This window comes from Bufo gargarizans, chromosome 3 (assembly GCF_014858855.1).
Source record: "Bufo gargarizans isolate SCDJY-AF-19 chromosome 3, ASM1485885v1, whole genome shotgun sequence".
In the NCBI taxonomy this organism is placed as follows: domain Eukaryota; kingdom Metazoa; phylum Chordata; class Amphibia; order Anura; family Bufonidae; genus Bufo; species Bufo gargarizans.
The window spans coordinates 293,091,146-293,109,294 of NC_058082.1; the positions used below are offsets into that span (position 1 = coordinate 293,091,146).

General features: G+C 41.4%; 1 protein-coding gene across 1 annotated transcript in view; it reads right to left on the reverse strand.

The window, feature by feature from the left end:
• The window catches only part of LOC122932160 (microtubule-actin cross-linking factor 1-like), a 259,477-nt gene that overhangs the window by 143,438 nt on the left and 97,890 nt on the right, over positions 1-18,149 (reverse strand). Inside the window, 3 exon segments of the mRNA XM_044286418.1 lie at positions 11,893-12,028; positions 13,324-13,412; positions 13,569-13,706. Of these exon segments, the coding sequence (XP_044142353.1) occupies positions 11,893-12,028; positions 13,324-13,412; positions 13,569-13,706 (363 nt within the window).

Here is an 18,149-nt window from a genome sequence, read left to right on the forward strand (position 1 = left end):
AATGAGTGGTTGGTGCCAGTGAGCCTCAAGCCCGGCCTGGTGGTGTGCGATAGTGGGGCGAAATCTCGTAGCAGCTCTGGGACTAGCTGGTTTGACGCACATCCCTTGCCTGGCGCATGTGCTAAATTTGGTGGCGCAGAGGTTCCTTAAAAATTACCCCAATATGTCAGAGCTGCTGCAGAAAGTGCAGGCCGTCTGTGTGCACTTTCGGCGTTCTCACCCTGCTGCTGCTCGCCTGTCAGCGCTGCAGTGTAACTTCAGCCTTCCCGCTCACCGCCTCATATGGGACGCGCCAGCAAGGTGAAACTCCACCTTGCACATGCTGGCCAGACTGTGCGAGCAGCAGCAGGCGATAGTGAAGTTTCAGCTGCAGAACGCACGGGTGAGTCGCTCTGCGGAACAGCACCACTTCACCACCAATGACTGGGCCTCCATGCGAGACCGGTGTTCCTTGTTGCGCTGTTTCGAGTACTCCACCAACACGGCCAGTGCCGATAACACCATTCTCAGCGTTACTATCCCACTTCTATGCCTCCTTGAAAAAACGCTGCTGGCGATGATGGAAGAGGATGTTGCACAGGAGAAAAAAGAGGGATCATTTCATAGGGTTTCCGGCCAGTCATTCACAAGTGGCTCAGACGGTGGGTTCCTGCACCCACAAACACCAGGTACACAATTGTCCAGCCAGGGCACAGTTCTGGAGGGTGACGAGGTGGAGGATGAGGAGGAGGAGATGGAAGAGGAAGAACTGTGTTCACAGCCCCCAAACCAGCTCATGGCCATCACTGGTGCGTGGCTGGGGAGATACAGAGGACAGGCAAAGGCAGAAGAGGAGGAAGAGGTTGCCAACGCAGAAGGCAGGGTTAGCATGGCAGAAATGTGGAAAAGCTTTGTCAGCACGCTACAACAACCAGCACCAGATACGGAACGTCTTAGCAGGAGGCAGCATTTCAGCAACATGGTGGAGCAGTATGTGTGCACACGCCTACACATATTGAATGACGGGTCTGCCCCCTTCAACTTCTGGGTCTCCAAATTGGGCACATGGGCTAAGCTTGCCCTTTCCGCCTTGGAGGTGCTGGCCTGCTCTGCAGCCAGTGTATTGTCTGAACGTGTGTTTAGCACGGCAGGAGGTGTTATCACAGACAAGAGCAGCCGCCTGTCCACAGCCAATGTGGACAAGCTCACGTTCATTAAAATGAACCAGGCATGGATCCCACAGGACTTGTCCGTACCTTGTGCAGAATAGACATGAATACTGGCCTTAACCAGCCATTGTTATACTACAGCGCAATTGCTCATTGTTGTATTTTGGACACAAATTAAAAAGAATTATAATAATTTAAACCAAAAACCAGTGTTGGCTACTTCATCCTCCTCCACCTCCACTGCCTATTCAAACTCCTACTCCATATGTACCTCATAAATCAAGTTTAATTTTTTAAATTTGTACGTATTTTATTTTATGTAATTTCACTAATTTGTTCAATTTTTTGGTGAAATTCACCAATTTTTTACTGTGATATACCACTGCTATACCTAGTAGACAGGTAACATTTCACTAATTTGTCTGTTACATTCTCGGGTGAAATTCACCAATTTTTGGGTGTGATATACCCCGGCTATACCTAGTAGACTGGTAAAGAAATTTCACTAATTTGTCACATTTTCTGGTGAAATTCACCAATTTTTGGGTGTGATATACCCCTGCTATACCTAGTACACAGGTAAACAAATTTCACTAATTTGTCTGTTACATTCTCGGGTGAAATTCACCAATTTTTGGGTGTGATATACCCCTGCTGTATCTAGTAGACAGGTAAACAAATTTCACTAATTTGTCTGTTACATTCTTGGGTGACATTTGACCATTTTTGCCGTGATTAAACCCCTGCTCTGCATAGGTGATAAGGACATAAATAAAAAATCATCTGTTACATTGTCAGGTGACATTTTACCAATTTTGCCGCATACAAACCCCTGCTCTGCATAGGTGACAGGGAATTCAATTTTAAAAATTCTTCTTTAATTAATGTGCGCGCCCCCTCCTTTCATTCAATGCTTAAACTTTAATAACTTGTTCCACATTTGCACTTCAATAATTTGTCCCACTTTTCCGCTCGATCATATTTTATAAAAAAATTTTTACCTCCCTTGGATGTGGTCTCTCTTTCTCACGCTCCCTCTCCGGTGTGGAACCCTGATTCGCCGATAACCGTGATCAACATGGTAGGCTCAGAAAAGAACATCGAAAGTTGATAGAGAAGAGTCCTGTATTGTTATTTATAGTCACTACCTCCCCGAGTCCTTTTCTTCGAATCTTTCGTTTTAATAACTTCTCCCACATTTCCGCTCGATCACAATAAAATTTCATCCATTGATCTTCCTTGGATGTTCTATCCCTTTCTCACGCTCCCTCTCTGGCGTGGAACCGCTAACCGTGATCAACATGGTAGGTGCAGAAAAGAACATCGAAAGTTGATAGAGCAGATTAATTGGATCGTGAACATCACGGGGACGTGTGACATGGTGGGGCAGTAAGTGTGCAAACGCCTACACGAACTGACTGACAGGGGTCAGCCCCTACAACTTCTGGGTCTCCAAATTGGGCACATGGCCTGAGCTTGTCCTTTACGCCTTGGAGGTGCTGGCCTGCCCCTGCAGCCAGTGCATTGTCTGAATGTTTGTTTAGCACGGCTGGAGGGGGTTATCACATTTTATATTTCCCAATGTTTTGGGGTGTACCCCAACTTAAAAAATAAAATTTTAAACAAAAAAACAGTGTAGGCTACCTCCTCCTCCACCGCCTCCTCAACCTACTACTCCAAATGGACCTCGTCCTCCCAGATCAAGATTATTACTTTTTATTTTTATGTATTTTATGTTATTTTAAGTCATTTCCCTATCCACATTTGTTTGCAGAGCACTTGCCATACTCTTAACCACATTTTGCTGGCATTTGCAGCCCTCTAGCCCTTTCCATGACATTTTAGTGCTCAAAAGTTCGGGTCCCCATTGACTTCAATGGGGTTCGGGGTCAAGTTTGTTGAACCCGAACATCCAGGTGTCCGCTCAACTCTACTAATTATCTGTCTGTGCTTAATTAGGATGTTCACTGACACCATTACTCGTTTACCAGCATCTGGATTACAGCGTTAGATAAGACGTACCAAACATTTACACCCCACGCACAAAAACATCAATAAAGTTTACATTTTACACTGTCCTGTCCATACTCCATCTTTACTGTAAAACATGAGGGGCACATCTCTAGCAATAACTATTGCACGCTACAGTAATAGCGATAACGACTATCGTTAGATAGGAAAATGTAACATGCTTCTGACAGATTAGTTACGTCACTATGGGGTTAAAACGCTCTTCAGTCACCTGAACTGTGTGCAACTATGTTTACTTCAGACAAATTCAAAATCCACAATAAAAAAAGTAACATTTTTGGAAGGGTTTTCCCAATTTTGATGTGACTGTTGGTGGGGAAATAATAGTTTTACTAAATATACAACAGTTTACCTCTGCTTGTCTCAATTTCTCCTGGACATCTTGTAGGCCTGGTAAGACAGGCTGCAGTGATCCCAGTCTTACTTCAATATCTCGAAGCATTGAGAGAAAACACACAAGATTCTCTTCATGCTGAAGGCAAGCTTGCTTATTTCGGGCATCTTGAAAGCTCTAAACAAGAATATATATATTAAACATGTATTAGACAAGACAGGAAGGAAGAACCATGTTACAACTGAACATTTTTATACAATTTTAGACTAAATTACCACACAGTATTCCCCTCTCAAACATTTATGGCATCGGGATACTCCAAAATTGTCTGATAGATGCAGGTCCCACCTTTGCAACCCACAACTATCCCTAGATCAAGCCCCAATCATCTCCTGCCTGGATGCAGAGGCGTGGTTTCCTTATTCCCAACCACCTGTGGCCACCGCATCCCAACAGGTAAGGGTACTTTCCCACTAGCATTTTTCTTTTCCAGTATTGAGTTCCGTCACAGGGGCTCAATACCGGAAAAGAACTGATCAGTTTTATCCTAACGCATTCTGAATGGAGACCATTCCGTTCAGTGTGCATCAGTTCAGTCAGTCATACGTTTTTTGGCCGGAGAAAATACCGCAGCATGCTGTATTTTTCTCCCCGGCCAAAAATCCTGAACACTTGCCGGAATGCCGGATCCGGCATTAATTTCTATTGAAATGCAAAATTGCCGCATTGACTGATCCGTTCTTCCGGACCGCGCATGCGCAGACCTTTAAAGCTGTGAAAAAAACTGCCGGCCGGAATCCTCTGTCCCTTTTACAGTAGTGGCCTCTGGTAGTAAATAAAATAGTCGCCAAACTTTGACACCTTATTTGTTCTGGTGTCAAAGTTTGGCGACTATTTAATTTACTACCAGAGGCCACTACTGTAAAAGGGACAACAGGGGGTGCTGCCATATTGAATGTACTTCTCAATAAAATGTAATTGATTGAACATGAGGTCAAAATGTGATCTCAGGCCACATGCACATGACTGTATTTTTTATCTGTGAGACAGCTGCATTTTTTCCGGATAGCATATTGTCCCAATCGTTTCTCTTAGGCCGTGCACACATCCCATTTTTGGTTTTTGCAGATCCGTGTGGCTATTTCTAGAACATGTCCTATTTGTGTCTATATTGTGGACAAGATTATTCCTTTCTACTGATGGGAGTCAGAAAAATGCAGGATACACAAAGAAGCATTTTGCGAATCCGCTGTTTGCAGACCGAAATACAGACACGGATGTGTACATGAAGCTTTATCGTCAGTTTCTAAGAAGGTTCAAAAGTTACCACGGATATGGCAGCACTTTTTTTTTTTTTTAAATAGCTGCCACAAAAAAAATGCAGAAAATGACAAAACTCAAATGAAACAATTTGTAAAATTATCTATGCTAGATAGTACTCTGACATCTCATTATAAGGTTATGCTGTTTTCACTAGAAAAAGCCCTGCAAGACTATGCAATGCAGAAATATTATTCAAAAATCTGGCAACATGTACAGTATATCTGTCAGAAAACATACTACATTTGCTTACCTTGGGTGGTCCTTTGGTCAGGAATGTAGAATTACGATCTGTTTCTCTAACACGCTGACTACCTTCTCCCACTTGAATCGTTATGTCCATATTTTGGCTACCATCAGATTGCTCTCCGTTTACTCTGGTTTTCGTCACTGAACTTCGAGCATGCCCTTGAAGGCTAGATACCTCCTTTGATTTCCTTTGTTTCACGTCACTAACAGATGTAAGAGTCTTCCTCTCTGTTTTCTTACATGCCATCTTGTCTATTTGCATAGATGCCTTCTGTACAGCAGGTACATTTGCATGTTCACTAGCATCGCTGTGCATTGGCTTCAAGACATCTTTACTAACGGACATTTTTCTATCTTTGGAAACAAAACTTCCATCCAGAGGATCTTTTATGGTCCCTGTATGCTCTACATGTTTATATTCTACTGGCTGACCTACAACATTGCGATGCACTATATGACTTTCTAGTTCTGTTGTGGACTGACTGAGTTGTATCTTATCTTGCACATCTGCAACAGTTTGGTCAAGATCAGGCAAAGAAGTTTGTGCCTTTTTATCACTGCGGTTAGTATCCTGTTCTTTTACAAATTGCGAAAGAATAGAAGTTATAGATGGGTCTCCTTCTGTAGGTTTGTGTTCAATATTCTGGTTATCAGGTAAATATGATTTTCCATCATCTATTTGAATGTTATAAAGACCAGATGAGAAACCAAATGAATCATCTGCACTTGAAGACTTGTCCTTTCTTGCCTCTTTACCAGATACAGCTTCTTGAACAACTGACCCCTCCAGAAGCCCAGTAGAGGACACATTTTTTACAACTGTTGCATCCTCTATGGATGATGTTATGACACCTCGGGTCTCAGATTGAGCCGTTTGGTTTACTTTACAGTCTACTTTGTCACTGAAAGATGTCATGGTGGTCTCATTACACAGGACTGACGATTCATTGATGTTGGTGCTCAGTTTGGTCACGTCAACAATGGATGAGGTGTTTTTAGCAAGTAATGTTGGCACATTATCATTGAGAGAGGCTTCCTTCTTAAAATGCATTGGCATCTTTAAATCACTGGCATTAGCATCCACCACCATATGATCTTCTGTAATGTTTGATTTCATTAGATCAAAATGTGCTTTACTTTCAGATGGAGCTTCAGTATTTGTAACATTACACCTAACAAGAGATGAAGAATCTTGAACCTGCTCCTCAATTGCAACCTTGTGAATAGCATGAACTCTCTTCTTAATGTCCTCATGATTATCTTCTGAAGCATATGTGTGCTCATCTTGAGCCTGCTTATGAGCAGGAGCTATTGAGTGGGGCAACTCCAAGCTAGAGTCTACAGAGACTGTAGGCGACTCATGCTTTTCCAGTAAATCACATTGTACATATCTGTGTCCAGTCAAAACATCAATTTTGCATTTTTTCAATACATCTGTATATGGAATAACACTGCTCTCTTGACATGGCATAATACTATCATTATGTGTAGACACAATTCCTTGAGCCCTTCCTGATGACCCAGAAAGCTGTAACTGATAAATACACTCAAACTCAGAAAGTTCCTCAAACAAATCTTGATCAATCAACCTGTGTTTAAGAGAATCAATCACAGAAAACCGAATTCCTGATAAATGATGGATTATACCACCATCTTGAATTTGCTTCGACAAGAGCAGGATAGCATCATGTCTGTTAATAACACCTTTATTGAGAGCTTCTACTACAGACAAAGCTTTGTTAGATTTAGGATCTGTGATTCCACTTGATTCTAACTGTAGACTTAGGAGTTTCTCTTTGACACTTTTGTCTGTACTTTTGCCTTTAGAAGCCTTTTCTAACTTTATCAGTTCTTCCTTTTCTGAAGAATTTACAAAGTTCAAACTAGAAGCCAATGTGACCGATATCCTCTTGCCTCTCTTCACATCATGTATACCCCCAGTGATTATCTGGACTTCTAAAATATGTCTAGCTACTTCTTCAGCAATTAGTTCTGTTTTCCTCGCTTCTTGAATAGAATATATCTGGCTGTTTTGCATGTCTACAACACCAGCAACTGACTTGTCTGAGCTGAAGACTTTTTGCAAGAGGTTCTCATCCATCAGCCCCTCATCTATCACATCCTGGATAGTTAATTCTTCACCCGTCTTGGAATCAAAAAATCCAGAGAACAGTCCAAGTCTCTCCATTAGTTGTAAAGCAGTGTGGCTTGAGATTACACCCATTGCAACTGCCTCATTTAGCAGAAGTTTCTGATTGGAATTTGCATCTATAATACCCCCATTGATTATCTGTTCAGACAGCATATCTAAAGTATCCTCTACTTCCATATCAAAGGGAACATTTCCAACAGAAAGAGACAATGAAGCATCCATCTCTTCTGGTTGATTGCTTGCATCTCTGAACTCTTCTACCTCATCTCTCTTTGGCAATACTTTACAGGAAATAAGGTCTGTGTTAATATTTTCACTTTTCCCATCAGAAGAGATTTTTGATAAAGATTTTTCTTTAGTAAGTACATGTTTTTGAACATCTGTCTGATTTTGCAGCCTTTCAGCCTCAGATGTGAAGCACTGTTGGCTAGCACCCAGAGCTCTGTTATCAGGAGTTGTTGCTAATGTCCTAACATCATTTATTCGGCTAATAGGGAGTGCAGATTGAATAGCATCAGCCATTTCTTTGGAGGCATTTTGGCCTTGGATTTGTACTGAACTATTAAGTTGAAAAGATGTTGTCTCCTGTGTTTGAGGACTACCCACAAATGAGGACAAATCGCTCTCTCTTGACAACAGGCATGATTCTGACTCATTCTCCTTGTCTGTATGTATGCCTCCAATACCTCTGGTCTTTTCTAGATCATAAACATTTGTATTAGCAAAGTGTTTAAGATCAGGACTCTCTCCACTAAAATTGTTTTGCCGCTTTCCTAAGAGCAGCTCAAAAACATTGTTTTCTCGATTTTCAATAAGCAATAGTCTCTGCCCATTCTGAAAGTTTATGTAGCTCAAGTGTCTGAAAGAAGTCACCAGTTTTTCTTTGTCTTCAGACTGTGAATTCTTTAGAATGTCCCAGGCGCTCTTGTCAACAGGATGTGAGCTGCTAGTTCCAGAGAATGGCTGGGCTTCAGCTTGATGGGTGCTTTCTGCTGAGACACTGGATACTATATCCGGAATTACGCTAGACTGCAATGTTTTGGCATGGTTTTCATCTAAGATACCACACTTAATGGCTCTGTCCCAAGACATAACTTCTTTCTTTTCTAAGATATACAGGCCATGAATCTGATGTCTTTGGCCAAGAGCTTTCATTGCCAGTTCAGTAGAAACATTGCCTTCTTGAAGGGCATCTGAAACAGGAATGACTTCACCAGATTCTGGCCATAGAAAGCCCTTCAGTGAGGTCAGTGACTCCAATACAAGAAGAGCGAGCTTTGGTGCTATAAGATGGCATTTCACTGCTTCGTCCAATGAAATTCTTTGTTCAGCTGCAACATCAATAATGCCACCGTTAATGAGCTGTCGTGAGAGTAAAGCACAAGCCATATCTTTGTCCATCAAATGGTATCTCACTGCTTCATCAACACTAAGTCTATGCCCAGTTTTCGGATCTACTATTCCACCTGCAAACAACTGAGCCTCTAAAAGTCTTATAGCGATTTGTCTGTCGATAAGTCCTTCTTGCACTGCCTTAAAGATGCTGACTTTTTTGCCTGATCTGAGACACACCATTCCACCAGCTAGCTGTTTGACCGGGATGAGCCTTAGGCCGGTGGATTCATGAATTATGCAGCTTTCCATGATTTCTTTTAAACTCACTCGTTTTGCAGTGTTTGGATCAATAAACGTCTTAGAAGAGGTCTCGATCTTTTCCATTAAGTTGCTACTAACTAGAATACGCTGGATAGACTGTTCTGCATCAGTAGATAGTAGAAGTGTGCCAGAAGATAGATAAATGTTCAAGATTTTCAGACCAACACTTTCAGTGATTTCTCCTTCTTTGATGGCAGTAACAAGGACATGAATTTTGTGCTTTTCATCTTTGTGTATTTCTAGCAAGGAGTTTGCTACACTCAGAGGATGAAGACGCTGGAAAATCCTTAGATCAATATTCTTCTTCTCAAGAGCTTCTTCTAAAGTCATTTTCTCATTTGTTTCAGGAAAAATCAAGCCAGACAAGACAATCTGAGCCTCCAAAAGCATGAAGCCAGTATCTTGGTCAATGAGACCTTTCTGCATTGCCCAGAATATGGGAAAAATCTCCATAGATCCCAAATCTATAACTCCAGCAATTGTGGGACTCCCCTAGAATAAGAGAAAGACAATATCAGGGAAATATATATCAGACTGCAGCAACAGAAAAAAAAAAAAAACTCAGCATGCATCTAAAGCTACAAAGATGTTGTACAAGAGATACTAAAGGGGTTATCCCACGAATCATTTTCAAAGTAAAATTCAAACATGATGTTAATAGTGGTTTCTAGCATAAAATACCCTTTTCATTAACTTTTGATTACATGTATACTCCTCTGGTGCCGCAAGGGGCCAGCTGTGAACAGAATCAGTCTCCTTTACCCTCTGGCAGCTAAAAATACAGCACCTTCTTACTTTACAATCCTAAAAAGGGGGGTCTTTTCAGCTATACTGCCATGTTGCTGCAGGGAGTCTGGTCATTCCCCGACAAGTAAGGCAGAAAACTATTTCTATTGGCTGTTTTGTAGTGATCAGATGATCACAATGCAGATAACTGATTAAGGAAGGAGTGGCTAAGCATACATGTCCACCAGTACATTCTTCGTGGGATAAACCCTTTAAAGAGCAATATAGACTGCCACCTGTAAATAAGCAGCACAAAACAGACTTTCAAGACTAATTTGTGGGGGGAAAAAAAACATATTACAGAACAAACAAATATGAGGGGAAAATTAAAAAAATAAATAAAAATCAACCTTACATGATTTCAAGATACCCACCACCAATAATTATAGTTTTTTCACTCAATGACAATCTTTTTTTCTCCAACACAGACCATGCAACTTGCTCAAGTATGGACCAACCAGATGAAAGACAGACTATAACAAGCACCTACAGCTCGTGCAAGACCCACATACCAACTTGGCTGTTTACAATGTTATCTACATGCATCTGCTTGCACATAGCAAAATAAGGAAAACTGAGGTCAAAGGACAATAAAATTATAGAAGTAGAACATACAAAATAGTTTACTTACCAGAGTTGCAGCAAGTGTCATTGAAAGGTAACAGACAAGAGAACCTCGACTGCGACGAGGTATAACACACAGGAAAAGCTTTGGTGTTAGCTTCCAGCATGCCAGCATTGTTTGCAACACGGACCCCATGTACAGGGATCTTCCACTCCATACTTTTTAAACCCAGAGGTTTGTACAGTACATACGTAGCCTCTGGATGGTTAGTTGAACTCATAAGCAGGGATGCTAGTTAATTGTTTTTAAGACATAAACAGGACACATCGTGCTCAGTACAAATAATAAACTTCCATATCGGTTATTGTGCTCCACCGTTTCCACGCGTTTGTTAAAAGCAAAAAGGGAATATGGTTACTGAAGAACAAATACTGTCAGGTGAACGTGGTAGTTTCACTCTCTACTGAGACAGTCACGTGCACGTATTAAACACAGTAAAACAGCACAGACACAAATGTGGTTAGGATGTGCGATTGACAGAATACTCACATAAAGCGCAGCACAAAATGACATGGGGTAATATTTTGGTTAGATGAAGTTCTATTAGATTGGTTGCAGTCCAGATGACTGATCATGAGAAAGAGGGCCCTGTATACCCATAATGAATGGAGCAATAGGTCAAGCATGTACAATGCTCTCTATTCATCTCCATGGGACTGCCAGAAATAGCCAAGTGCTGTACTCGGATATCTCCAGCAGTCCCATAGAAAATGAATGGGACGGCAGTGTGCTTGCTCGATGTACTACTCAATTCATTTTGGGGTTACAGGCCCCCATTTTCTAGGGGGGTGAGACCCAGCTGTCAGACCCCTGCTGATCTAATAGTCACCACTATCCTGTTGGTAACTTCATCTAATCAAAATACTCCATTAAACTAAATGGATGCATTTGAGAAGAGAAAGGCAGCATCTCAGCACAAGACTTTTTGCTATGGGATGCCGGCTAGTAATCTATTCTTTTAGCAGGAATTGTAAGGCTCCAAATACAAACCTCGTATTACGGTGACGTATAAGGGGAGCTAATTATTGATGTTTCACCCAATGCACCTTAATCCTTAAAGTGGTTGGAAAGGTTACAAACTACTAAGGAATATAATTGAGGAAGTCGTTTACACAAGCCACATAATATAGATCTCTCTCCTCCCAAGACAACATTAAAAGCTTAAAGAGTGCCTATTGTTTTAACAAGTCCCCACGTCGTAGTCAAATGTATGAAGTTCTGATAAGTGGGGGTGCGGGGCTGAGAACCCCAACGACTGCTAAAACAAAGAGGCAGAAGTGTTCCGACATCTATGAAGCCATACACTACTCGCTAACAGGGCACAGAGGTCAGCACAGCACTTCTGCCCCTGTGTTCAAGCAATCGGCAGAGATCTCAGTACCTGGACCCCACTAATCAAAACCTCTGACATTACACTGTGACATGCGAGAAGAGGGTTAAAATAATAGGTGCCCTTTAAAATATAATAACTAATCCACCTATTTCTGAAATACATATGAGGATGGCAATAAATGACTCTACATACTATTAACATTACACACACATTACTACATATGTGAACATACGGAAAATGGGATGTCGTATTTAATACCTTTTGTTCGGCCTCCCGAGCAAGCTCAGTATGAAGCACTTGTATCTGGTTATCAGACTCTTCACAGAGTTTATTATAGGTGTCCTTCAGCTCCTGGATCTGAGAGGAGATCTCCACTTTCTCCTCAGGGGACAACCTATTGGAACAAAGAGAATGGAGATTAATCAACTAAACCTGGCCACAGATGTTAAGATCTCCCCACCTATTCCTATGGCTTTGTAACAAGTTAGTCAATCCCAAGTTCAATGTGATAAAACTACTGACTGAGCCATAGTTTAGCATGGTTTGGAAAAATATCAAATTCAATAAAAAGTTTGAAAGTGTTGTGAAACTACAACTCCCATTATGCATAATTGCTCTGTCTTCTCAGAACTCCAATAGAAATGAATAGAGCATGCTGGGAAATGTAGTTTCACAACAGCTGGAGCGCTGAAGGTTGCTGACCACTGTTCTACATGGTACCCTTGCAGTGAGCCACACCATCTTAGTAACACAGTAAAATAGGGGGAGATTTTTCAAACTGGTGTTAAGTAGAAGTGGCTTAGTTGCCCATAGCAAGCAATCAGATTCCACCTTTCATTTTCCAATGAAGCTGTGAAAAATGAAAGGTGGAATCTCATTGGTTGCTTAAGGGCATCTAAGCCAGTTTTACTTTACACCAGTTTGATAAATATCCCCCATAGTTTATAAGGCTATAAAAATACATACTTCCATCCAGTTTAGCCTGTTATCCTGCAAAGTTGATCCAGAGGAAGGCAAAAAACCCCATGAGGTAGAAGCCAATTTTCATCAATTTAAGGGGAAAAAATTCCTTCCCGACTCCAATCAGGCAATCAGAATAACTCCCTGGATCAACGACCCCTCTCTAGTAGCTATAGCCTGTAATATTATTACACTCCACAAATACATCCAGGCCCCTCTTGAACTCTTTTAGTGAGTTCACCATCACCACCTCCTCAGGCAGAGAGTTCCATAGTCTCGGTCGGATCCATACTAACGCTTGCAACATAATTATATTGTATGGGGCCGGACTTCCGGCAGCACATGTGAACCAGCGTTAGTACGGATTCGGCAGGCTGTTCCCCTGCCGGACAAACCTAACGCTAGTGTGAAAGTAGTCTTACAGTAAAGAAACCTCATCATTCTTTCTTTACAGGCATTTAGATGAAATGATAGTTGCTTTAAAACTTTGGAAAATGTTTAATGATCAGATATTCATTGTGGAACATTAAATAGTTTTAGTGCCAGGCATCATTATAGTTCCATTCATCTGTCATCTTTATGCATAATTCACGCTAATTACACCACCATAAGAGCTTTATAGTTAGCACTAAAACACGATCAGATCTGGTCATTAAACCTTTACTCAAAGGGTTTCCATGCTTGTGTGCATCACGTCTACATTCTTGACATATAACCAGTGGCACCCACTTATCACTGTTCTTGGCCAGGAAGATCTGCATAGACTTAATAGCTTCAGAAACTTCATCTTTCTTTGAAAGAAGCTCTTCACTTAGTGCCTAAGGGGAAAAAATGACAAATGTGTCTTTGTTTATATAAGACTATTCAAGCAGAATTCAACAAGGTTCTCAAGAGAAGAAATGGACCGCAAAGAAAGTAGGGAGGTCGTTTGCTTGCAAAGTTGGAATGGTGCAATTTATAAAGTAACTGCATACCTTTTTCTCGGAAATTGACTTTTTCAGATCAGCACTGTTCCCTCCACGCGATGACACCATATGGGACAGGCTAGAAACCCAACTAGACAGTTGTTTCAGATCCTCAACATGCTTTTCTTTCTCTTCTTCAAGGACTTTCTACAGGGATGCAAATATGGCATTATATGAAAGAAAAATATTATCCTGTTATACATAGGTGCTACAAAAATACAAAACTTTTCCAAAAATTAGTAATTATCATCTTAATTTGAAAGTCATTACTCATTGTGGCACTGAAAATTAAACTTTTGAAGTTGGAATCGAGCATTACAAATCAAAGAAAGTACTATAAACACTTTATTACACTCCTCCACATTGAAATTGCAACACCAAGAAGGACAAGTCATAATGTTACGCAGATCCAGGAAGTAGCTGGTGTCACTAAGATCTGCAAATTATCACTTTTTCAAGCACCTAGCTCCAATATGCGGCATGTGCGAAAAGTATGAGAAAGATTTAAAGCAAAGTTTTTTAGCCACATAAAAGCTCAAAAATCTTATTAAGCCGTGTGAGATTATTGTGCGATGCCTCCTATCTGTCGATGTGCTAGTCATCACCACTTCCCACAAACTGAGAATCCTTGATTTATCACTCCGGCATATTGTTATGTGCCTAGGCCGAGATGTCAGCACTGGTCAACATTGCGTGTCCCAGTGGTTGAGAGAATAATGATGAACTGGAATGACAGTAAGAGGAACACAGAGGCGAACCCTCTGCATGGCTGGATCGTCTCATTAGAAGAATGTCGCGTAGTGATCCATTCCGTATTACAAGTAAAATGGGACCTCATATCCAAAGCCTAGGGCAGCAAACAATGTCTATACAGACCATCAAAATGCGTTTGCGCTACAAGGAATTCGTCCACCCACAGGTGCTCCATTGATCTCACGCACCACAAGCAAAGGCCATTATAGTGAACAGTAGGGATCAGCAACCTTTGTTATTCCAACTGCTCTGAAACTACAACTCCCAGCATGCAAAACATGTTTGGCAGTTATTTTATCTCCAATAGAATTCAATGAAGCATTCTGGGAGTTATATTTTCCAAAAAGCTGGAGTGCCAGAGGTTGCTGATCTCTAGTGTACAGCAAAACAGCAATGGAGGCAGGAACAGAGGTCTACCCTCCTCAGCTAACAGTTCCGCCTTTGTCTTGGACGCAGTGATAGCCATAGATCAGTCTGGAGACCAAGTGGGCAATGCTATGATGAAGTCTTCACAAGGGAAATGTCCACCAGTCCTACCCCCCGGATTATGGTGTGGGTGGCATGATGTACAGCAGCCAAACCCTCTATTCTTCATTTCAGGTATGCTAACAGCATAGGGTTACATTGATTTGGTCATGTAACCATTGGTACAACCTAGGGTTGCACCGGGAATCAAAATATCGATACCCAATCAATACTTTTGTACCCAAATCAATTAGATACCGGGATTTGCCATTTACTGATACTAGGCTGCGCAGAAGGAAAGGAGCGCCATGTGATTTTTGGAGGGCAGATTTCACTGGGATAATTTTAAGTTGCCATGTCACATTTGAAGACCCCCCTGAAGCACCCCTATAGTAGAAACTCCAAAAAAGTGACCCCATTTGGGAAACTATGGGATAAGGTGGCAGTTTTGTTGGTACTATTTTAGGGTATTTTTTGGTTGCTCTACATTACACTTTTTGTGAGGTAAGGTAACCAAAAATAGCGGTTTGGGCACCGTTTTTACGGATACTGTCTTATGTAGAGGCTCATTTATTTCGGCATGAGATGCCAGTTTGATTGGTACTATTTGAGGGTGTATATGACTTTCTGATCGCTTGGTATCAAACTTTTTGTGATGTAAGGTGACAAAAATGGCTTTTTTGACACAATGTTCACCTGAGGGGTTAGGTCATATGATATTGTAATAGACCTGGTTGTTACGGACACGGCGATTCCCAATATGTCAACTTTTGTACTTTTTTCGCTTTTAATATAATATTTCAATTTTAACATAATAAAAGCATTTTTGAAACAAAAAAAAACATGTTTTATTGCCTCCATAGTTTTATTTATTTTTTGCCCAACTGTTTTATGTAGGGCTAATTTTTTGCGGGATAAGGTGACAGTTTGATTGGTACTATTTTGGGGGGCATACGCCTTTTTGATCGCTTCGCGTTGCACTTTTTATGACGTAAGGTGACAAAAAATGATTGTTTTAGCACAGTTTTTATTTTTTCTATGGCGTTCAGGTGAGGGGGTAGATCGTATGATATTTTTATAGAGCCGTCGTTACGGACGCGGCAATACCTAATATGTCTGGTTTTCATTTTTTTTTACAATTTTATGTGTTTTATTTTGTGATTTTTTTTTTTTTTTAACTTGAAACAATTTATTTTTATTATGAAAAACACTTTTTTAAACTTTTTATATTTGTCCCACTATGGGACTTCAACTTCTGGGGTCTGATACGGTCTGCAATGTATTACAGGCTGTATCTCACAAGCTTCCACGGTAGGCATCGGGCTTGCCTTCTCTGCCATCGGGTCCCCGCGCTGCAGTCGCGGGTACCCGATGGCAGAGAAGGCAAACCCGTACCCTCCACATGCCGCGGTCAGCTTTGACAGCGGCATACAAGGGGTTAATACGCCGCCAGTGTTTTCACCGATCCTGCACCCGCCTGATCAGCCTGCCGTACATGTAAGGCGCTGGTCCTTAAGTGACACCCACCAGCACTGTACATGTACGGGTAAATCACCCCCTTTCCCAATTTTACATATAAAATATATAAACAATAGACATATTACATATCACCACATCCAAAGAGTCCAAACTATTAAAATATTTAAAAATATCTCCTATGCGGTGAACGCCGTAACTGAAGGAAAAAAAACTAAACAAAAAAAAAAAACGCAATTCGCCATTTTTTTTGTCACCTTGTCCCCCCAAAAATAGGATAGGACACTTGTATTATGGGCTGGGCGTTCCATAAAATGCGGAATGCATGCAGATTTTTTGGGGGGGTTTTCCGCGTGGGATTGAATGGTATCGATCCCATGATAAATGGAAATACCTTAATACAAGGAAGCCAGTTTTTAAGGCCCCGTTATACTGCTTGACCGAGTAGACAATTGCTTTCCGATAATCGCCTGCTGATCAGTGGAGGTGATCTGTGCATTTACATGCAGAGATGATCTCCACAGTTTAGGAAGTAGTGAACACTAAATGCCATTGCACGTCCCCATACAGAATAATTGTTTGCCGGCAGCAGAGTGCTGCCCACAAACGATGATTTAGGTGACTGCACCGATTATCTATTAGGCTACTTTTCACACGCTCCGTTACCATAATACAACCGCATGCATCCTTCATGAACGGATCCGGTTGTATTATGTCTTCTATAGCCGTGACGGATCAGTCATGAACACCACTGAAAGTCAATGGGGGACGGATCCGTTTTCTATTGTGTCAGAGAAAACGGATCCGTCCCCCTTGACTTACAGTGTGTGTCAGGACAGATCCACCACATAGCAGACAGATGAACGCTGCAGGCAGTGTTTTGGTGTCCGCCTCCAGAGAGGAATGGTGACTGAACGGAGGCAAACTGATGCATTCTGAGCGGATCCTTTTCCATTCAGAATGTATTAGGGTAAGGGTCCATTCACACGTCCGCAAAATGGATCCGCATCCGTTCCGCAATTTTGCGGAACGGGTGCAGACCCATTCATTTTCAATGGGGCCGAATGTGCTGTCCGCATCCACATTTGCGGATCCGCACTTCCGCATCCGTGCTTCCGTTTCCGCAAAAAAATAAAACATGTCCTATTCTTGTCCGCAATTGCGGACAAGAACAGGCATATTCTATTAGTGCCGGCAATGTGCTGTCCGCAAAATGCGGAACGCACTTTGCCGCTTTCCGTGTTTTGCGGATCCGCGGATCCGTGTATCCACAAAACAGGTTGCGGATGTGTGAATGGAGCCTAAAACTGATGGATCTGAGAAACGGAAAGCCAAAACGCCAGTGTGAAAGTAGCGTTACCCGATGAATGATGATTATGCTCAGAGGAACCTTAAACCCTTTAGTGACCGGCCTGTTTTGGGCCTTACTGACCAAGCGTTTCTTTTTTTCAACGTCGCGTTCCAAGAGCTATAACTTTTTTATTTTTCAATCTATATAGCTTTACGGGGGCTTGTTTTTTGCAGGACAAGTTGTAGTTTTTAATGGCACCATTTTGGGATACACATAACTTTCTCATTAACTTTTATTAACTCTTTATACTTTACATGACATTTATGTAGTCCGGGTCATTACGGACGCAGCTATACCAAACATATGGGAGAGATATAATTTTTATTTATTTTTTTTCCATTGAAAAGCGAAAAAAAGTATGGCATTTTTTTATTTATTTAATTAATTTGTTTTTTACCACAATAGTACCACAAGGGGACTATAAACAGACAACATTCTGATTGATTTTAAAATGCAATGCATTATCCCTATAGTGCATTGCATTTTAATATCAGTGCTATTCTGACATTAACCAGCAGGCTGCGCCAGAGAGGCGCAGCCTGATG